Source organism: Epargyreus clarus, unplaced genomic scaffold (genome assembly GCF_041222505.1).
Source record: "Epargyreus clarus isolate Ecla_fem2 unplaced genomic scaffold, WU_Ecla_fem_2.2 ptg000036l, whole genome shotgun sequence".
Classification (NCBI taxonomy): Eukaryota; Metazoa; Arthropoda; class Insecta; order Lepidoptera; family Hesperiidae; genus Epargyreus; species Epargyreus clarus.
This window is the reverse complement of record NW_027332241.1, coordinates 1562810-1585763: the sequence shown is the minus strand read 5'-3', so window position 1 is coordinate 1585763 and position 22954 is coordinate 1562810. Positions and strand designations below refer to the sequence as shown.

Genomic DNA, 22954 nt, shown 5'->3' with positions numbered 1-22954 from the left:
CGAGCTCGCCCGCCAGCTCACGCTGCACGAGTTCCAGCTGTACCGCCAGGTGAGCCCCCAGTGTAGCTCCGGCCGGCACCCGCTCGCCCTGCACCCGCTCGAGCTCGCCCGCCAGCTCACGCTGCACGAGTTCCAGCTGTACCGCCAGGTGAGCCCCCAGTGTAGCTCCGGCCGGCACCCGCTCGCCCTGCACCCGCTCGAGCTCGCCCGCCAGCTCACGCTGCACGAGTTCCAGCTGTACCGCCAGGTGAGCCCCCAGTGTAGCTCCGGCCGGCACCCGCTCGCCCTGCACCCGCTCGAGCTCGCCCGCCAGCTCACGCTGCACGAGTTCCAGCTGTACCGCCAGGTGAGCCCCCAGTGTAGCTCCGGCCGGCACCCGCTCGCCCTGCACCCGCTCGAGCTCGCCCGCCAGCTCACGCTGCACGAGTTCCAGCTGTACCGCCAAGTGAGCCCCCAGTGTAGCTCCGGCCGGCACCCGCTCGCCCTGCACCCGCTCGAGCTCGCCCGCCAGCTCACGCTGCACGAGTTCCAGCTGTACCGCCAGGTGAGCCCCCAGTGTAGCTCCGGCCGGCACCCGCTCGCCCTGCACCCGCTCGAGCTCGCCCGCCAGCTCACGCTGCACGAGTTCCAGCTGTACCGCCAGGTGAGCCCCCAGTGTAGCTCCGGCCGGCACCCGCTCGCCCTGCACCCGCTCGAGCTCGCCCGCCAGCTCACGCTGCACGAGTTCCAGCTGTACCGCCAGGTGAGCCCCCAGTGTAGCTCCGGCCGGCAACCCGCTCGCCCTGCACCCGCTCGAGCTCGCCCGCCAGCTCACGCTGCACGAGTTCCAGCTGTACCGCCAGGTGAGCCCCCAGTGTAGCTCCGGCCGGCACCCGCTCGCCCTGCACCCGCTCGAGCTCGCCCGCCAGCTCACGCTGCACGAGTTCCAGCTGTACCGCCAGGTGAGCCCCCAGTGTAGCTCCGGCCGGCACCCGCTCGCCCTGCACCCGCTCGAGCTCGCCCGCCAGCTCACGCTGCACGAGTTCCAGCTGTACCGCCAGGTGAGCCCCCAGTGTAGCTCCGGCCGGCACCCGCTCGCCCTGCACCCGCTCGAGCTCGCCCGCCAGCTCACGCTGCACGAGTTCCAGCTGTACCGCCAGGTGAGCCCCCAGTGTAGCTCCGGCCGGCACCCGCTCGCCCTGCACCCGCTCGAGCTCGCCCGCCAGCTCACGCTGCACGAGTTCCAGCTGTACCGCCAGGTGAGCCCCCAGTGTAGCTCCGGCCGGCACCCGCTCGCCCTGCACCCGCACGTAATATCTTAGCTTGCACTAACTTGGCGTGTACTCTAACCTCTCATTCCTTTTAAATAAGCTCTTACTATGTTCCCCCTTTACCTTACCCCCTTACTCCAACTTCCCTTTTCATAAAGTCGTTACTTTCCTACCAATACTCTCTTTCCTACCCCTCCACTGGTACTAATCAAAAAAGGATCAGCTGCTTTTTCTATCTTAAATCAATAGTTCAAATTATACTATTTCAGTCGTATATAGGAAAAATATGTTGCTATAACATTATTTTTTTATGTTCTCAGGTGAAACCGTCAGAGTTGGTGGGTGCGGTGTGGACGAAGAAAGACAAGGAGAAAACTAGTCCAAATTTGCTCAAAATTATCAAACATACCACTAATGTAAGTATACCAAAAATACTATTGTAACATCAAATTTTCTGTTTAATAAAACTGGTAACATTGTGAAAATAATAAATATAAAAATTGTTTTATTTCACTCAGTACTCCCATAGTGCTGGGTACAGGTTTCTTCTTATGGCTCGTAGTGAGCTAGGTTTAGACCATAGTTGATCGTTCTGGCATGGTACGAAGCAGTAGATTTTACACACTTAATTTTTTTTTTAGTAAGTCGCGATGTTTTCCTTTGCCGTTAACATAAGTGATGGGCCCGATGAAGTGTCACATCCCGTCGTATGCTTTCAATACATAGGGAAACATACTTTTCCTAGGAATTTCACCGTAGACCTCACATACATGCATCAACCTGCAGTGGCAGTAGCCACTTACAATCAGGTGAACTGCATGTTCGTCTGTTACTCTTTATTATAATATAAATATGTATATCCCCTGTATATATCCTACTTTTTATTTGCAGTTCACGCGCTGGATGGAAAAATGGATTGTCGAAAGCGAGAACGTAGAAGAGCGCTGCGCGGTGCAGTGCCGCTTCCTGGAGCTGGCGGCCGCGCTGCAGGACCTCAACAACTTCAACGGCGTGCTGGCCGTCGTCGCCGCCTTCGGCACCGCCTCCGTGCACCGCCTCAAGGCCGCCTACCAGGTGAGCGGCCGCTGTGGGGGTGGTGCGGGAGCGATCCAAGGGTGGTACGGGAGCGATCCAAAAGTGTCTTACGAGTGATCCTCGGTTGTTTTAGGATCAATCTACAGGTGTTCTAGGAGGGATTCAAGGATAATATGGGAGTGATCCAAGGGTGTCATAAGATCAATCCACTGGTTTTTAGGAGCAATCCAAGGGTGTTGTTACACGAGAGATCTGCAGGTGTTTAGGAACTATTATAGGGTGTTACAGGAGCGATCTAAGGTGTCATAGGAGCCGTATAGGTTTGCCAAGAACAATCCAGGGGGTTGTTATAGGTGTGGTCCAATTGTATTTTATGTACCATCTAACGATAGTATTGTAGCGATCCATGGGTGTTAAGCAAGTGATCCATGTATATTATGGACACGATTAGTATTTGTTATAAAAATGTTCTTAAAACATAGGCTAAATAAATAGTCTAAATGACTAAATATGATCCGTTGTGTTCCACCAGGCGATCCCGCCGCGGCTGATCCGAGTGCTCGACCAGATCCGCGACCTGAGCACGGATCACTTCAGGCGGTACCAGGAGCGCTTGCGGAGCATCAACCCGCCCTGCGTACCCTTCTTCGGCATCTACCTCACGAATATACTGCATATAGAGGAGGGGAACCTGGGTGAGAAGCCTTAGGATATACATAATTACACACACACGCACTTATGCACATGCACGTGTGCGCATACACACTCATACATACACACAAGTAAATAAGCAAACAATTACACAGGCAAGCACACACACGCACGTAAACACACGCATGTACACACACATAAATAGACACACGCACATAAACAGACGACCGTTACCAGAAGCGCTTGCGCAGTATCCACCCGTCCTGCGTGCCCTTCTTCGGCATCTACCTCACGAACATCCTGCATATAGAGGAGGGGAACCTGGGTAAGGCGCTTTACATGTACACTGAAAAACATGTACACACACACACACACACACACACACACACACACACACACACACACCAGAAATTAACACGCGCACACGTACACACATGAATATACGCACACAAATAGACCACCGCTACCATAACCTGGGTGAGATACCTAGAGTACTTACACACAGGCATACATGCATACACGCACGCACACGCGCGTTCAAATAAATACAAGCACGTAAACACAATCATGCATAAATACACACACACACGCAAAGTTCACACAGTAACGAGCGCTGATGCACACATGCACACACGCTGCCGCTGCCAGGAGCGATTTAAAGATACTATTAAACTTTTTTTTAAGCATAATATGTAACGATACGATAACGTACTGTGATATGACATAACAACATGACGCGACACGAAACGTACTTTTTGACATTGTGTTTTGACTTGTAAGTTTCACTTCAATATTGATAGACATATTCTAAGTTTTATTTATCAAAAATGCCAGAGAAGTAGAACATCTTATGAGCGTACTACCTAATGCCTAACCGCCTCACTCTGATAGGAGACCAGTGCCCAGCTGTGGGACAGTAATTATTGACGACGATAAGGATGCTTTTTACATTATATTTTTAATAATTTGCAGATTACCTACCAAACTCGGAGTTGATCAACTTCTCTAAACGACGGAAGGTAGCCGAGATCACCGGCGAAATACAGCAGTATCAGAACCAACCGTATTGTCTCACTGTTGAGCCTAAGACTAAGGTCAGTTAGTTAGGCTCATCCATATATTACGTCACGCGTTAAGTGGACAGGGGAGACAGGGGGTTCATGAATTGTGGCTTTGTGTGTGTGTGGGTGGGGAGTTCTAAATTTTGTGACGTCACATTTCAAAACGTAATACTGCAATTTTATTATATGTATAGATAATTTTGAAGGTGATAGAAGGCTTTGTGGATCAACTCGCACGGCACCACCGTCATACCTATTTCTGTCTAATAACAGTGTGGTAAGGGAGATATACTTATCAGAGGCGATCTAGCTTAGTCCTCAGGGGAAGCAACGCATATGTTACCGACCTCAGTTAAGAATCTAATCTTATCTGAGGTTGATTACAGATGTCCATGGGCGGCAGTAGCCACTTACCTTCAGGTGGACTGCATGCTCGTCTGCTACTCCTATATTATAATATATTATAATATTCATTCTCCTATTTTACAGCAATGTCTATTTGTGCTTCCAGATCAAATCTTTACCATGAATTGTGTGTTTTCACACCAAATCTTAAGGTTTTAGAAACTTTTTAGAAATCTTAACCATGGAAAATAGATTAAATAATAGAAAAATATAATATAATTAAATAAAAGTTTCTTAATTGCCGACCTGCATGGCGGTGCGGTCACCGTGCCGGTCTGACGCGCAGAGGGTCCCGGGTTCGATCCCCGGCCAGACAGATTTCTAAAGATGAATTTAGATTTCTGTTACTGGGTCTGGGTGTTTGTGTATTTGTCTATGTATGTGTCCATGGCACCCACGACACAGGGAATCCTAGTGTGGGGCTGTGAGTGTAGAAAGCGTTTAAATTATTTCTAATATAAGTTCTTTTCGCAGGCATTCGTGGAAACCCTAGACCCTTTCCCCGGCATTGATGATCAGGAGGTGACCAATTATCTTTACAACAAGAGTCTGGAGATCGAACCCCGTGTACTGAAACTTATGGTTAAATTTGTGAGTACTTTCATTTTTAATTTGATAATGAAAAAAAATATTAATTAATGTTAATCATAGCTAATATAGCATAATAGTCGATTCAGAATTTTCGTTTTTGGACTTGATTCATCAAAGACTTTGATGTGTAAAAAAAGATGTTCTTAAGAGTACTACAAGAATGCAGTCTCCCAAATGTGTCGAGAAAGTTGGGGTGGGAAAATAAGGAAATAATTTGAAGGTGGTAGAACCCTTTGTGGTTCAACTCCGGCGGCACCACCGCCACACCTATTTCTACCTAATAACAGCAGTGTTGAGCGCTGCTGTGTTCTGGTTTGAAGGGTGTGGTAAGGGAGACAGACATTTCCGAGGCTTTCCAGCTTAGTCCTCAGGGGTAGCGGCGCGTCTGTGGCCGACCTCAGGTAGGAATATCTAATCCTATCTGGAGTTGATTACAGATGTCCATGGGTGGCAGTAGCCACATACCATCAGGTGGACTGCATGCTCGTCTGCTTCTCTTGTATTATAATAAAAAAAATGTCGCTCCCTAAAAAGTCTCCCTCCGCCTTGGATCTATAACTTTTCAATAGTAAATTCATGTCAATTTTTAATAATCAATCTATCAAAGCTAACATTGGACAATTTCTTCGTTATAAAACTTATGAAATTTTGATCTTTTGTAGGCAAAAAAATGGATAGATTGATTGTTGATAACGGACATCACCTGTCAACATTGACAGGTGACTCTGCGTTATAAAAGTAGTGTAATTCATTTTAATTTGACCTCATCGACTCTTTTTTAATAAAATGGAGATACTTTTGTAATAAGCAAACAATTTTTTAAATATAAAATATATTCGCAGCCACGTCGGTATCCGGAACTCTCGTTGAAATGCGTGAAGTTCTCGAGCAGGAGATCCCAGGACCAACAGCATCACACGAGCACCAGTAGCGCTGATGATAACCTTAGTGAGTATACGCGAAATGTTTAAATTAATGAATGGCGGAAACTTAACTGCCAAATGAATATGAAAAAATATGTATTTTCTTAAAATTGAGGCTTTTCCTTTAGTTTGTCATTTATCATTACTTCCCAGACTTTGATCCTTATAAGCAACACTATCAGATAGTGGAATAATATAGAGGGTATATTTTTTTCAAAATGAACTAATTCTATTCCCGGCTAAGGAAAAAGATATTTTAAAAACTAATGATGCAGTTTTAGTTTTTATCGAAATCGGCCTCGTAACTCCTTTCAGCATTTTTCGCTAATGCTTATAGTTCCGGATTTGGCCCTGAAGGCCCATTTGAAAAATTCACCCTGTATATCTACCTACCTTGCTAACTGTAATCTACTTGCCTTTGAACCTACTTACTTGTCTACCTTTGGACATAGCTGCTTATTTATCCCTGCACTTAAATAAATAAATTTAAATTTAATTATCGATTTCATTTATATTTACATTTAATTTAATATTTTTTTTTGCGCAAATATAGTAAATATTAAAATTAAAATAATAAATAAAATCTAAATATGCATATAAATAAAAATTGGGATTAAAATGTAAGTATCTTTTAAAGTTATATTAAAATAAACTATTTATTTCTGAAATGTACTGTGTTAAAATAATAAATAATGTTTCCTTTACTGGTAGACGAAGTAGACCATATGTGTATCAAAATCCTACTGGATAGGTATTTAATTATATTTCTTCAAATAAAAAATGTTTCTTTTTTATATTAAGGTGTGGCTCAGTTATCGCCTCCCGCTGGGGCAGCGTGGGACTCCACATCGGTGGCTTCACTGCCACTACACCACGACGACAGAGGTAAGCGTGGCCCACAGTGGCCCACTGTATACTGCTGTAGCACTGTTTTTTGTTACATATTGAGGAATGGATAAAAAAAATTTTGTGGTTCGACTAAGTTTATGGTTAGTGGCATCATACTTATTTTCGGGGTTGAGATTTAACGGATTTCGAAAAAGAGTAGGTTCTGTAATCATCTTTATTATGTATTTTTATATAAATACGGTTGAAGTAGAAAATGATTTTGCTGTACAACTGACAATAAATGAACAGTATTGCCCACGGAAATCAACCAACTCCATGTAGAATAGGTCTTACCTGAAGCCGTCTGACTTACATTTATGAGCCGAAAATGCTCATCTCATATGTAAGTCAGCTTGCGTCTACACTCTCCTTTGACATAAAATTGCTTAATGCTAGAAATAGGTGTGGTAGTACCTCTTTAGTCGAGCCATACTGGCTTTACCACCTTTTAATGCGATGCTCACTTTTCTCCTCTTAATTCTGACCATGACGTCACTATGACTGTATTACAGGTTCTCAAACCTTTACCACGTGATCATGACGTCACTACGACCGTATTACAGGTTCTCAACCCCTTTACCACGTGATCATGACCGTGACGTCACTATGACCGTATTACAGGTTCTCAACCCCTTTACCACGTGATCATGACTGTGACGTCACTATGACCATATTACAGGTTCCCGAGAGGAGCGCTCGCTGACCAGTCCTCGCGGTGGTGCGGGGCAGCTCAGTCTTCTGGATAAGGGCTTGGCGCTGTTCGACAAGACCAAGGGCTGCAGTGTCTCCTCGTTACGGTAAAAAACCAAATATCTAACTTGTATATAACTATTCTCCAAACCTACCTGGGCAGAGGTAGATTCGAGGCCAGAATAATAATGAAACGAATGAGTTGCGGTTGAGAATAGACAAATTTATTTCTTCCTTTATCTAGTGTACTATAACACTAATATCATAGTAAATATTTTAATCACCAGAGGACGTTACTGTGAGATGAGCGCGTATTATTTTGATATATATTCCAACAAAATAATCCTTGCACACTTTGAAAAAAACAGCCACTATTTTACAAATATCCGGGGAGGAAGGGTAACCACAAGATCTGAATTATCCCGGATATATGTCCATAAATGGGTAGTAAAGGAGGGGGTTAAGTCCTTCTTATAATCTTCTTAAGTCCTTCTTATAATCAAAATAATCCTGAAAATTGAACGCTATAAATAATGTCTATTGATTCAATTTGTATTTGGTTTTCAGGAGTAACATGTCGTCTCGGGACGAACCACCGTCGCCGAGAGACAACCATTCGCCAAGGCACGATCGGTAACATTTTTATTATGTTTATACAAATACAATACTACTATACTATTCCTATTCCCATTTCTTTATTTTCTCGATTACAGATCGAATCCCATGTAATTTTTGCGTTGTTTACATTAAAATGTCACACAGAATAGATAATAACAGTATTATCTATGTGACATTTTAATGAAGTACAGACTTCATGGACAGGTAGTGATGTGCACATAATGATTACTATAGGAGCTATAACGATAAACGTAACACGATAACAGACCCGTTATTTGTCTTTGTTCAAAATACATATAATATGCGATCGATATCATTGCTTATTTGGTCACAACACTACAAAGGACTGTCATCGAGACAATAAAGAAATGGATATAGTATAATAACCTTATAACAGTAGATTTTAAAGTTATACTTCCTTGGAGCGTTGTAAAAACAGATACATACAAAATCCATTGGGTAGATCTCTTTCCATTGAAAGCTAGTATGTTGACATAGATTTATTTGGGATGAAACAAAAGTTGTGAGCGCAGAAGGATGTAGTTTTTATTCAATGAAGTTAGTCCTCAATAAGAATTATTCTCATAGGTAGTTCTTATGTCGACGAGCTTTCGGCGTTACATAATAGATTACTTAATAGATTAGTGAAAAAAAGCAAAAAAGTGAATATTTTGCCCGTATGTTAAGGGGTTAGCTAACGTTTTTAGTGTCGATTTTTATTTATTGGTTCCGTAATAATTCACTCATCGTTTCTCTCAAATGCTTTAAAAGACGTATAACTTAAAAAAATATATAAATATTTACATGTTTCTTCAAACACTCCAAATTAAGTATGTCTTCAAAAATATATTATTTAAAAAGTATAAAAAAGAAACTATTTTTTTTTCGTAGTTTTTTTTTAAATATCTCAACCCCTCCACAGTAGCAACTCGTGTACGCTAAGCCGGCGTGTACCTGCGTTATCACCGCGCGGCGCCTACGTGGACTCCGAGCCCTACTACCCCCGAGGGGAGCATATGTCCGGCAAGCGGCCCGACCAGGTACACACCCCCCTTCTTACCCCTAAAGCGCACCCTTTCCCCCTTCCCCTGTCACGTAGACCCCTCGATAGCAACTCCGAGCCCTATTACACCCCTCCCCTTCCGTAAACGTTGACCAGTTATATCCCCCCATCCCTTATAACGTGGGTGTTGACTAGTTATACCCTTAGTTTAGTCACCTTCAGTTATGTCACAAATATACTATCTCTTTACATCTGCCATAATAATATGATTGTATTCTTATTATACCATTAGTATTTGTGTGATAACACTTGCATTATATAATAACATTTATATTTGTTTAACATTTATATTTGTATATTTATGAAATAACATTTCTATCATGTTATAACATTCTCATTTTAATAACATTCGCGTTCGTATAGTAACACTAATATTTTTTCAATAAGAATCTCATCGTGTTATAAAATTCCTATATTCCTATAACCCTCATATTCTTGTAATAACACTCGCATCGTGTAATAACATTTCCATATCATTTATAATCCTCGCATTCCTGAAATAACACTCATGTCGCGTGTAAAGCTGACACTCATATAATAACACTTATTTATTTACTAACACTTACTTCTCTAATAACACTAGCATCTCTCTAATAACACTAGCATCTCTCTAATAACACTAGCATCTCTCTAATAACACTAGCATCTCTCTAATAACACTAGCATTTTTCTAATAACACTAGCATCTCTCTAATAACACTAGCATTTCTCTAATAACACTAGCATCTCTCTAGTAACACTAGCATTTCTCTAATAACACTAGCATTTCTCTAATAACACTAGCATTTCTCTAATAACACTAGCATCTCTCTAGTAACACTAGCATTTCTCTAGCAACGCTCGCATTTCTGTAATAACACTAGCATCTCTCTAGTAACACTAGCATCTCTCTAGTAACATTAGCATTTCTCTAATAACACTAGCATCTCTCTAATAACACTAGCATCTCTCTAATAACACTAGCATTTCTCTAGTAACACTAGCATTTCTATAATAACACTAGCATCTCTCTAATAACACTAGCATCTCTCTAATAACACTAGCATCTCTCTAATAACACTAGCATCTCTCTAATAACACTAGCATTTCTCTAATAACACTAGCATCTCTCTAATAACACTAGCATCTCTCTAATAACACTAGCATTTCTCTACGTAACGCTCGCATTTCTGTAATAACATTAGTATCGTGTACCCCGCAGGAGCGAGTTCCTCCACTGCTACCGCGCAGCAACGTCACGAGCAACTCTGACGGCGAACGACCACCCGCGCTACCACGACGAGCCGATGAAGCGCCGTTGCATAATGGTATTTTTATGTTATAACACTTGATTAACTTGACACTTGAACACTTGACGAAGATGTTTTAACAAAATTTGTAATATATTTGCAGCGACGTGCGAACCGCCACCGGAGCCGCCCGACAGACCGCTGCCCAGTCCGAAACATCACGAATTGTTTAGGTGAGTTTTATGCATACTTTATACCTCGTTGCAGATTTAATTGATATATTTCCTTGCTCTCTGAATGAATTTACAAATACGACACTGAATGTACTGTGCTATTTTGTTTAAGGAACCACACCACCGCTTTGGGAATGACCTGTAATGATAGCTATGTTTGTGTAAAATAAATAAATATAATGAAATAAAAATTAGGCTGTACCCAAATAAAGTAGTTTTTTGTAAAATGCCAATAAAAATATGTAAAGTACATAAATACATATTTATTATTTTTATATTCATTGTACTGTAAATAATAACCACCTCCTTTTTGAAGTCTGTTAAAAATGTGGCTAGATTCCTAATTTATTACCGATGAAAAATAAAAAGAATACACTTCAAATTACATATTTGTAAAAAAGTATTCATTGAAAAGGAAATTTTTAACGCCCTATTTTTTAACATTATAGGAGCCCGGCTATGTCTCCGAAGCGATCTCCGGCGCCCCCCGCCTCTCCGCTCGTGGTCGCGGACAGGTAAGTCAGATCAAGTGCTAACTTCTAAATATTACTCTTATATAATATAATATAATGTAACTACATTAATAATTACTATATATTATCAATTTAAGTTGTTTATACTGTTAGACTAAAGGCAGTGATAGCCAAGTGGTTGAAACTTGGCCTCTCCATCGAGAGATCCGAGGTACAAATCCCAAGCACACACCTGATTTCTCAAAGTTATTTATTTATCTAATTCTTACTTATTCTATTACTTATATATAAGTTAGTTATCTAATTATTACTTATTCTAACGGTGTATACCTGAGAAAACTTGAAAAAAGTTTTCAATGGTACGTGAAGTCTGAAGAGCAGATCCGTGTCCAGTAGTGGGACAGTTATAGATTGATGATGATACTAATAGATGAAGATTTCATTTAAATCTACAAACTTGTACCATACCAGACCAATAGATATTTTCCTATATATTGACGTATTTACATTTTCCGTAACACTTACAATATATTTTTTTAAAAGATGTGCGTTATGAAAGTTGTATTGAAATTCAAAAAGTACTCTATAAAGAATCTATTTAGAATAAAAAAATGATTTGATTTGATTATGTTCAAAACAATAAATACAAAAATATGGTTTAGTCTGACAGAACCCATTCGATGTTTATATGTATAAAATAAAGATTTTATAGAAACTTTTTGAAAATTAATTCTAAAAGGATGAAAATAGGTTGTAATATGAATATGTTGTATGTATTGTATAAAACTTACAGGGCCGCGTTCAATTTCCCCTCAGCGTCGTCACCGAGTGCGCATTGTAAGTGTTCGTTTACTATTTTTAATGTATACAATTGATATATTACTATTATATATAAATACTAGCTGACCCGGCAAACCTTGTGTTGCCATTGCCATATAAATTAAAAAAAATGTTAAGGGCGATCACTTAGGGGTATGAAAAATAGATAGTAACCGATTCTTAGACTTACTGAATATGCATATAAAATTTGATGAAAATCGGTAAAGCCGTTTCGGAGGAGTACGGTACCTAACATTGTGACACGAGAATTTTATATATAAGATAATAGAGGTGCACGCACAATATATGGGTGATCGTATCTTGATATACTATTTCTTTATTATTTCATTCCATTCGCTTTTAAGGTTAACACACAGAAATGAATATGCAATAAGCGCGATTTTAGCATAAGATTTTCACAGGCGATTTTTTTCTAACGCATTTTAAATACCCTCGAGGCAGAGAAGAATCCATGCAGGGTTTTCTCACGATAAAAATCTAATCAAGAGTGAGTCTCACTTGTCGCTTTTGCGGTGAGGGGGGCGTGACCCCCTTTGAGAATACGCCTGACATGCAATATGATTTTTGTAAGTCATATTCAATATGATATATTTGAATGACGGTATACTTATAGTACACATTTAAATAATTATTTATGACAATCTTTGTTACAAAATGTATACTTAGTTTATGATATTATTGATGATAGATTGTGTCGATGCAGCTGGCAGAGCTTATTGCCATAACATATGTATAAGATGCACCTAAACACATAATACGTAATATATAATATACCTAATTGTAGAGTTTTAGGTCGCTGGTTTCTAGTCCGAAATGAAATTTAGAACCTTGTGCATTAGTGACAATAGTATAGTTGAATAAATGTATAAATACCGTAGAGTGGTGCGGTGCTCCCTTCGGCGACCGGTCGTCCGTGACGCACACACACTCGCGACTCCCAAATAGGTCCCCAGGACCCCCGTAATATACTATATATAATTATATACGTCCCGTGACGAAGTCCGAATACCGACTGTCCGTACAATGTGTGTTATGACAGAAACGTCAACCTTTTAAATTTTGAATTTACTCCTTTTATTTATAATCAGTATTTCGACCAGTTCTAAATACTGAACACTAATGAAAGGCCGTGCCATGAATGTGGCATAAATATGCCACCTAGATGACAGATGGATTTTACTACATAGTTAATGACGTTTGCGTTTCCAGTGGAGCCGATATCGGGTGGTAGCGTGGGCGGTGCGAGCAGCGGTAGCAGCGCGTGTGGTACTCCACCACCGTTACCACCCCGACGGCGACGAGACTCCGCGCACACGCCGCACCACCATCAGGTACCGCCGTCACACACACACCACCGACACTGTCACCGACACACACCACCGACACTGCCACCGACACTACCACCGACACTGTCACCGACACACACCACCGACACTGCCACCGACACTGTCACCGACACACACCACCGACACTGCCACCGACACTGTCACCGACACACACCACCGACACTGCCACCGACACACACCGACACTGCCACCGACATTGTCACCGACACACACCACCGACACTGCCACCGACACTGTCACCGACACACACCACCGACACTGTCACCGACACACACCACCGACACTGCCACCGACACACCACCGACACTGCCACCGACACACACCACCGACACTGCCACCGACACTGTCACCGACACACACCACCGACACTGCCACCGACACACACCGACACTGCCACCGACATTGTCACCGACACACACCACCGACACTGCCACCGACACTGTCACCGACACACACCACCGACACTGTCACCGACACACACCACCGACACTGCCACCGACACACCACCGACACTGCCACCGACACTGTCACCGACACACACCACCGACACTGCCACCGACACTACCACCGACACACACCACCGACACTGCCACCGACACTGTCACCGACACACACCACCGACACTGCCACCGACGCACACCACCGACACTGTCACCGACACACACCACCGACACTCATACTACTACGAACTACTATTAAGTGAAGATGCCGCTGTGATAGCGTATACGGCGCAACACCATCGGGTACCGCCGTCACTGATTTAGAGAAATACCTAATAGTTTGTGGTTAGTGGTGTAGTGTTTAAGAAACTCGGCCTCTCGATCGAGGGGTCTGAGGTTCAAATCCCAGGCCTCTGATTTTTCAAAGTTATGTGCGTAATAGAAATTAATTATCACTTGCTAAACGGTGAATGAAAACACCGTGAGGAAACCTACACTTGAGAAGTATTAGAAAAAAGGTTTTCTAAGGTATGTGAAGTCTATCAATACGCACTTGTCCAGCTCGGTGGATTGTGGCCTTATTCTTTTCATTCTGAGAGGAGACCCGTGCTCAGCAGTGGACAGTAATGTATTGATGATGATGATGACGATGATTCTCGGCTAAGGAAAATATAAAAAAAAAAATAGTGATGCAGTTTTAGTTTTTATCAAAATCGACCTCAGAACTCTATTCAGCATTTTCGCTCATCCTTATAATTTCGGGTTTAGCCCTGAAGACCAATTTGAAAAATTCACTCTGTATATTATGTATATAATGTCAATGTCAATGTCATCTATTTTCGTGTTTGAAAAATATTAAAATCGGAAATTATTGGCAATGGAAAATAAATCGGTCGAAAGTGCAATTCACACGCTAATTACAACTGTGTTTGGTCTTCAGAACAAAATATCATCACTGGAGAAGACTATACTAAACCAAAATGTCACGATTAATAAACTAATAAGTGTTTGTGAAATTTGTTGTGCATCAGTTCGAAATGTAAACATCGAAGTAAAAGAGGGTACATATGCCTCGCACGCTGCAAAGCCGCCACAGCAGCCAATGTCGGAGGCCCGCGATCGCATAACTTCGGTGATTCCCGTGCCGCCTCGGAATACCACCAAAGGCCGACAATCTGCTTCAGAGCAAGTCGTAAATTCGGAAACTGCCCGAACGCTTACGTCGAGCACCGATGCCCCGGATTCGCCGAGTACGCCTTACGCGCATCACGGCGTAAGTGAGAATTGTACATACGCGGTGGAAAAGCAACTGGACGAAGGCGAATGGGTGAACGTTAAGCCGAGGCGCTCTCGTCGGGCGCTGGCCACTAGTGACAACAGTAAATACGCGGCGGAGAAAAAACAAGACGATACAATTAAGAAATTGAATATTGGTGTCAATAGAACCTATACGAAACGCAAACAGCTGAGTGTTATTAACAAAGGTAACAGTACATCTGTTCTTCGAATAAAAGCAGTGGAGAAGAAAAAATATTTTCATATTTGGCGACTGGAAAAGGATACGACGGAAGAGAATTTATTGGAGTATGTACGCGAAATACTTGGTGAAAATAGCTTTGTAAAGGTGGAGAAAATTAATCTCAGAACTGAAAGAGGATACTCGTCATTCCGGATTTGCGTACCGGAGAGTGATTTTGAGAAATTGTTAGACTCCAATATATGGCCAAAAAACGCTGAATATAGTGAATGGGTGTTTTTTCGTAAAACAACAAATCAAAGCGTCCAATAAAATACCAATTAATATTTTATATCAGAACGCAAGAGGCCTCAGAACAAAGACAACTAGGTTTCTGTCCTTACTCGAATCGTCAGGTTCGGATTTGTTTGCTATAACAGAGACCGGCTGCAACGATTCGATCACTGACGCAGAGGTAACATTGCCTGGTTACTCCATTCTGCGCTGCGATAGAGAAGACGGACGAAAGCAGGGAGGTGTGATGTTGGTAGCTACACCACGGTTCGTGTTACGGCAAGTACAGTTGTCAAATGAATACAAAATAGACATGTATAACTTCGAACTCATTTGCGCTTCTGTTTACGCTCATAACCGGTTTTTATTCACTTGTTGCGTGGTATGTATCCCACCGCAGGCTACGGAAAGGGAATACATGCTTATGTTTAATATTTTAGAAAGTATATGTATTAAATATAAAAACAATGTTTTGATTCTAGGAGATTTCAATTTGTATTCATCTAATAATGCTGTGCGTAATTATTATGAATATTTCGTTGCTTTCTGCGAACTCGTCCAGTGCAATGCAGTTCCAAATTGTGACTGGCGACAATTGGACTTAGTGTTGAGTGCGCGCGGTGCGGTATCAGTTGTGATGGCGGACGAAGCGCTGCAACCGGTGGATGCGTATCACCCGCCGCTCAACGTCACTGTCACCGCTGGCTGCCCCTCTCCCGCTTCCGACACGCCCTCGCCTCACGCACATATTGCAGCCGCGGGGTCCATACAATACGAACAACATCCATTTGAGGTACCCTATAGTAGGCAATGGAATTTCAACAAAGCGGATTATAGTAAACTGTATCATTTAATCGAGAGCATAGACTGGACTGAATTGTATACTATAAATGACCCCAATTTGGTTTTAGAGATTTTTTATAGCAAAATTAATAAAACGTTTGATGATTGTGTACCTTCTAAAATTCAAAAACCATATAACACCAGGTATATTTATCCAGTTTGGTATACATATCAACTCATTAAAGATATTCGAACTAAATATGAATTACATAAAAAGTTTAAATCAACTAAATTGACATGTGATTATAAGGAGTTTGCTCGGTATCGGGCGAGAGTAAAAATTGGAGTTGCGCTTGCTCATGACCGATATCGAGACCGCGTACAAGACCACCTCGCTTCTGATCCCCGGGCCTTTTGGAATTTCATGAGGTCAAAGAAAGGTAATCGTAGGGAAATTAAATTGATAAAAAACGGACTTACGCTCTCGAAGCAGGAAAGCGCGGAAAGTTTCGCGCAGTTCTTTTACTCGGTATATAACCCTGAGCCGGCGCGGCTAAACGTGTCAGCGAGTGTCGCGGCGGCGGGCTGTGGGGCGGCGCGCGTGCAGCTGCATCAGCTGCAGCCTGCAGATGTTAGTCGCGCATTTACGCGGTTACCGCCGAAGCGCTCTGTGGGTCCAGACTGCATACCACCGTTTATTTTTAAAGACTGTCGTTTCGTACTTCAGGAGCCTTTAACGCATGTTTTCAACGTATGCTTGGCGACGGCCACTTATCCTGACCGGTGGAAACTTACCCGAGTGGTACCGGTGCCGAAGGGTTCAGGAGGTCCGAAGCCTAGTGATTATAGGCCCGTGGCCCTTTTATGTACACCAGCCAAGATATTTGAGTCTGCTATCCATCACGCATTATATGCTCAGATGAAGGCACAATTGTCTGACGCGCAACATGGCTTCCGCCCGGGACGCGGAACAACGGGAAACCTACTCAATTTAATGTCGCGAGTGGTGCCAGCGGTGGATGTCGGAAAACAAGTAGATGTCGCTTACTTCGACTTCAGAAAGGCGTTCGACACGGTAGACAATGACGTCTTGCTTGCAAAACTGGCTGGCGTGGGCTGTACTCAGCAAACGCTAAATTTCTTCGCCAGCTACCTACGAGACAGACGTCAATACGTCGACTGTGGAGGATGCCGGTCGAATCAGTATCCGACGAGATCAGGCGTCAGCCAGGGCAGTAACTTAGGGCCCCTCCAGTTTATCATAATGATAAACGACCTGCCGGAGGTGGTCCATGAGTCTACATGTCTTCTATTTGCTGACGACTTGAAACTGGTTCGTGAAGTGAATAACCTGACGGACCAAGCTGGGCTACAGCGCGACATTAATCGAGTAGTTGAGTGGAGCCACGTAAACAAGTTGTATTTTAATGTAGACAAATGTTTCGTGCTATCGTTCAGCCGAGCTCGTACCCCGCTCCAATATTCATACCACATGGGCGGCGAGCAGCTCCAGCGCGTAAAGAAGATCAAAGATCTTGGTGTACATTTTACGGCAGACCTTAACTTTCGAGATCATATAGCCGAAGTATGCAAAAAATCATACCGAAATCTGGGCTTCATATTAAGGCAGGCAAATAGTTTTACGAATATTAGTGCCTTGCGTGCCTTATATGAAGCTCTGGTGAAGAGTCATTTGGAGTGTAACTCGGTTATATGGTCTCCGAGTGAGGCTAAGTACAAGACAATGTTGGAACGTATCCAAAATAAATTTGCCCGGTTTCTCTTCTTAAAGTTACACGGTGTTTATCCCGGCTATCCTTTATTGTATCCTACGTTGTTCGTTCTCGGCATGGTAGGATTCAATAAACTGGAAGTGAGGAGAGAAATCTCGCTCACAAAGTACATATTCCAAGTACTGCGGGGTGAACTTGACAACCCAGTTATATTGAAAGAACTGAAGTTGTGTGTGCCGGATAGAAGCGTGGAGCGCCGGCGACGTCCGCGTCTTCTGGCGTTGCCACACGCACGCACCAACCTGATGCGCGACGCACCCTTAACACGAGCATTGCGCACACTTAACACTATAGCAGACCATATCGACTTGTTCTGTTGCACACTTGGAGAGTTCACGAGGGTAGCCTTCCATGTAATTGAAAATTATTAATTAGTTTACTTGTATATATTATGTATATTGTATATTTTATGTAATTTGGACGTCAATTATTGTTATTTTTAAGCTACACTAACGCATTAGGATTTTTTTCCTGTAATGTTAGACGTAAGTTGTGAATAATACATCCGCGTCTATTTAAGCTTTTGACTTACTTTCTAAGAAGTGTTTGTATTTCCCCAGGTGCCGTGGTCGGAGCCCTCGAACTCGGGCGGCGCGGCGGGCGCTCCGCCCCCGCTGCCGCCGCGGCCGGCGCCCGCGCCCGAGCTGCTGCGGCCCGCGCACTCCGCGCTGCTGCAGCGCAGGCACCACACCGCGCAGTACGTAGCACGGAGCTTGTAGCTTGTGGGTTGTAGATTGGGGTGGTGATGCTACACCGCGCAGTACGTAGCACGGGGATTGTGGCGTGTGGTTTGTGGGGTTGTGTGGTGTGGGTTGGCGTGCTGTCACACCGCGCAGTATGTAGCACGTGGCTTGTGGCTTGTGGCACGCGTGTGTGTGTGTGTGTGTGGTGTGTGTGTGTCGTGTGTGTGTGTGTGTGTGTGTGTGTGTGTGTGTCGTGTGGGTGTGTGTGTGTGTGTGTGTGTGTCGTTGGCGAGCGTGATAGTGCCGCACCGCGCGGTACGTACATCTTACAGTCCAGTGTGTTCTACCTGTATGAAGTTTGCAAAAAATCAACAAAATTATATAAAACAAATTAAAATTTGTTACTGAATTATAATACATGTATGCCATTAGTCGATTAATAATAATAATTATATAAGCATCAAGTCAATAATAATATTAAATAATCACATGTCAAGAAAATAATATAAAAATACCAAATAGTTAAATACAATAAAATACGTAGCACGGGGCTTGTGGCGTGTGTGGGTTATGGATTGTGGTGTGGCGATGTGGTGTAGGTTGTGGGTTGGAGTGTTGGGGCCGCACCGCACTGTCTATAGCTTGTGGCTTGTGGGTTGTAGCTTATGGTGTGGGTTGTGGTGTTGTGCGGTGCAGTCGAGCGTGTCGGCGCCACACTGCGCATTCTGTAGCTTGTGGCGCTCTTCGTAACTCGCGAACGAGCGATTGTGGCTTGTGGGTTATGATGAGCGGGAGGCGTGGCAGTGCTACACCGCACAGTATGTAGCTTGTGGCGATGTGTATTTGAGTCTTGTGTGCGTGTGCGACATCTGTAATCAACCCCAGATAGGATAAGATATTCCTATCTGAGGTCGGCCACAGATGCGCCGCTACCCCTGAGGACTAAGCTGGAACGCCTCGGAAAAGTCTGTCTCCCTTACCACACCCTTCAAAACGCGTTTGTGGTGCGCTACGCAACTCTCAGGGGACATGGTAACGCCGCACCGTGCAGTGCTAATCGATCATCCCCCATCTATAACTTGTAGTAATTGGAGGTTGAAGAACCCTCTGTGATTCGACTTGGGCAGCACCACCAGCATAGATTGGTAAAGATACTTCGCCGCCTTGAAATAAAATGAAGCCAAAAACGGCTTATTACTAAGTTCTTTTTTGCATTCTTGACAAATAAAAACATTTTTACAGAAAATTTACAAATAAATAAATAATACTGCGTAATTTACATAATAAATAATTAATTATTTTAGGGACATTTAAGCACGGAGACGTGGCAAAACTTTTTTACGCAACTATTTCTCAAACGCAATTCTCAAAACTGGGTACATTTTCTTGTTAGAATCTTTACCAATCTATGACCACCACTCATACATATTGTTATTTAACAGCGGTGTTAAGCGCTGCTGTGTTCTGGTTTGCCGTGGTAAGGGAGACATACTTATCCGAGGCGTTAAAATTTAGTGCTCAGGAGTAGCAACGCATCTCTAGCCAACCTTAGTACTTTATCTGGGATTGATTATGGATATGTTTGGGCGGCATTAACAACTTGTCACCAGGCGGATCGTATGCTCGTTTATTACCTCTATATCTATAACTAGCGGACCCGGCAAACTTTGTACCGCCTCAAAATCTATTTATCAAAATTATTCATATAAAATATAGCCTATGTTACTTGTGGATAATGTAGCTTTCGAATGGTGAAAGCATTTTTAAAATCGGTGACGTAGTTTTTGAGCCTATTCATTACAAACAAACAAACAAAGCTTTCCTCTTTATAATATTAGTATAGATATAAAAAACTGAATCTTGAAATAAAAAATATGTCATTCACCTCTCTCTATTGCAGATTAGCTCCCCGGTTGCCGCCGAAGCCGCCCCCAGCAGCGGTGGCACCGCGAACCTAGCGCCACCCATTCCCGAGTGGTAACACACCGGGAATACACAAACGTAGCACAAACGCCAAGATCGCCAGAATCGCCAAAATGCCACACTCGACGAACACTCTCCCCCTGCCCCCGAAGCGTTTGGCACCTCGGAAATACTCCCTCCCGGGGGATAAGAACACAGTGAAATCGGAAAATAGTGACTATATTACAAATGAGTGTCCAGTGAACAGTGATAATAATAGTGTGTTGAGTATCATATCGGAGTTGAACTCTAGTGTGCACGTGTTTAACAAAGCCTCTCTTGTGGATCTATCGGCGACAGATTCAGGTATAATGTGTAATAGTTCGATACCGAAATCACCTTCGTTGAGCACGCTTTCAACACTCTCGAAGTGGATTATATTGGACAGGTCGGATTCCTCGGAGGAGGATATTAAGTTGAGTACTGAGACGATAGCAGATGTATCGATAGCGGAGACGTATGTAAATGAGTTGCCGTTACCGCCCAGGTGTCCGAGGAAACGACCTCTAAGGGGAACAAAACCACCCCCGAGGCACTTACTCGGTCCTAAACCTTCGAAATTTGTAGGTGATGGTAGTAAAGATTCTGAAGTTGTCACGGATGATAAGGATTCTGAATTGGATATCCGAGAAGGGACAGATTCTGAATTATACTCGAATGGTAGGAGGAAAGATTCGGAAATAATCATAAAAGTCAGTCCATGGGACAGTCAGTTGTCTCTAGATGATAAGGAAAAGGATTCTGTATTGTATATGGATGATAAAGATTCTGAATTGTTTGCGGATGATAAAAATTCAGAATTATTCACGGATGATAAAAATTCAGAATTGTTCACGGACGAAAAAAATTTTGGATTATTCATGGATGATAAAGATTCTGAATTATTCGCGCACTACAAAGATTCTGATTTATTCACGGACTACAAAGATTCTGAATTACTTGGGGATGATAAAAATTCTGAATTATTCACAGATGATAAAGATAAGAATTCTGTGTTATCCACAGATGATAAAGATAAAGATGATTCAGATGAATTAACCACCGTCACCCCGATGATAGAAGAAACAGATAACATATCTGTTGACATAGATGATATGACAGAGACAACAGATTACACTAATCTAGAGGAGATGAAACGAAATGGGATGCTGAGTGCCTGTACCGACTCAAGATGTGAGACTACAGATTTAATCTCCCAATCGTCGACCGATACCACAGTAGTTACTTCCATTGAAGTTATGGCCAAAAGAAAAGTGAATCAGAGACACACTAATGTGTCTAGGGAGACTTCGTGCACTGACTCGTTTAGAACAAATAACTCGAAGATCGATTACACGAAACTATCCAAAGATATACAAAACAAAATGTCGAAAGACACGCAGCGAAGCGCGAAGAACCTAGCTGCTGAAATAACGGACTTTCTCAAAATTTCAGCCAGTAAGCTGAGACCGCCGTGTTTGTTTTCTAAGAAACAAGAAAATGTTATTGAAAAGGTTATTATAAACGACATACCAGAGAAGAACAGGCGGTTGATACCAAGGTCTCCGTACATAGCACCGGTTAGATTCGACCATATCGTACACCGCACACAACCTCAGCCAAGTACATGGAAAGTAAATCCCAAATTGCCGTATACGAAATCACTATCTCCGTTAGATAGCTGGTGTGATGCGAAAAGGTTGAAGAATTTGGAGAATGCCGCACGAAAGAAACTGTTACTACGTGATGATGATAAGTCTGAACCGATTACCAGGCAAGAGAAGGCAGCGTTGGCACAAAAAATCAACTATCCGTTGATAACTAGGTCCGAACAACAGACTCATACGCTAATGGCGAGAGATTTGAAATTGAGATCGCGATTATATCTATCCATGAACGATAAGATCGTTACTAGATTACCAACTCAAAGTGTGGCAGATTTGAAACCGAAAGGTAAAAAGAGAGATCGATCGCAAAGAAAGATAGCAGATAAATCGACTCCGCCAAGAGATTACAGTAAGCAACCACCGAAATTTATAGTACCGCTGTTACCGTTACCGCGGATTACTTTGAAAGCGATAAGGGCGCAGTTACCATGCAATTACCCGGAGGCCAACAAATCGGCGAACAAATCGCTCAACTCGATATACAATATAGTTTCACCAGCGGATAAAGTTGACTTCCCTACAAACTTCCCACTCTCAGACAGTCAGAGTACGTACCTGAGTCTCCTGCGACAACACCGGAAGAGATATGAGAATGAACAAC

The 22954-nt window shown here is 42.8% G+C and overlaps 1 protein-coding gene across 1 annotated transcript in view; it reads left to right on the top strand.

Moving 5' to 3' along the window:
* The window catches only part of Sos (Son of sevenless), a 46446-nt gene extending 25743 nt beyond the window's left edge, over positions 1 to 20703 (top strand). The window contains exons 20-36 of the mRNA XM_073092360.1: positions 1571 to 1666; positions 2142 to 2324; positions 2818 to 2980; positions 3909 to 4030; positions 4877 to 4993; positions 5836 to 5941; positions 6718 to 6801; positions 7484 to 7601; positions 8062 to 8127; positions 9035 to 9152; positions 10377 to 10482; positions 10568 to 10637; positions 11087 to 11152; positions 11904 to 11947; positions 13160 to 13281; positions 18623 to 18759; positions 20646 to 20703. Coding sequence (XP_072948461.1) covers positions 1571 to 1666; positions 2142 to 2324; positions 2818 to 2980; positions 3909 to 4030; positions 4877 to 4993; positions 5836 to 5941; positions 6718 to 6801; positions 7484 to 7601; positions 8062 to 8127; positions 9035 to 9152; positions 10377 to 10482; positions 10568 to 10637; positions 11087 to 11152; positions 11904 to 11947; positions 13160 to 13281; positions 18623 to 18759; positions 20646 to 20703 — 1776 coding nt within the window. The remainder of the gene's footprint in view (positions 1 to 1570; positions 1667 to 2141; positions 2325 to 2817; positions 2981 to 3908; positions 4031 to 4876; positions 4994 to 5835; positions 5942 to 6717; positions 6802 to 7483; positions 7602 to 8061; positions 8128 to 9034; positions 9153 to 10376; positions 10483 to 10567; positions 10638 to 11086; positions 11153 to 11903; positions 11948 to 13159; positions 13282 to 18622; positions 18760 to 20645) is intronic.
* Positions 20704 to 22954: the final 2251 nt, after the last annotated feature.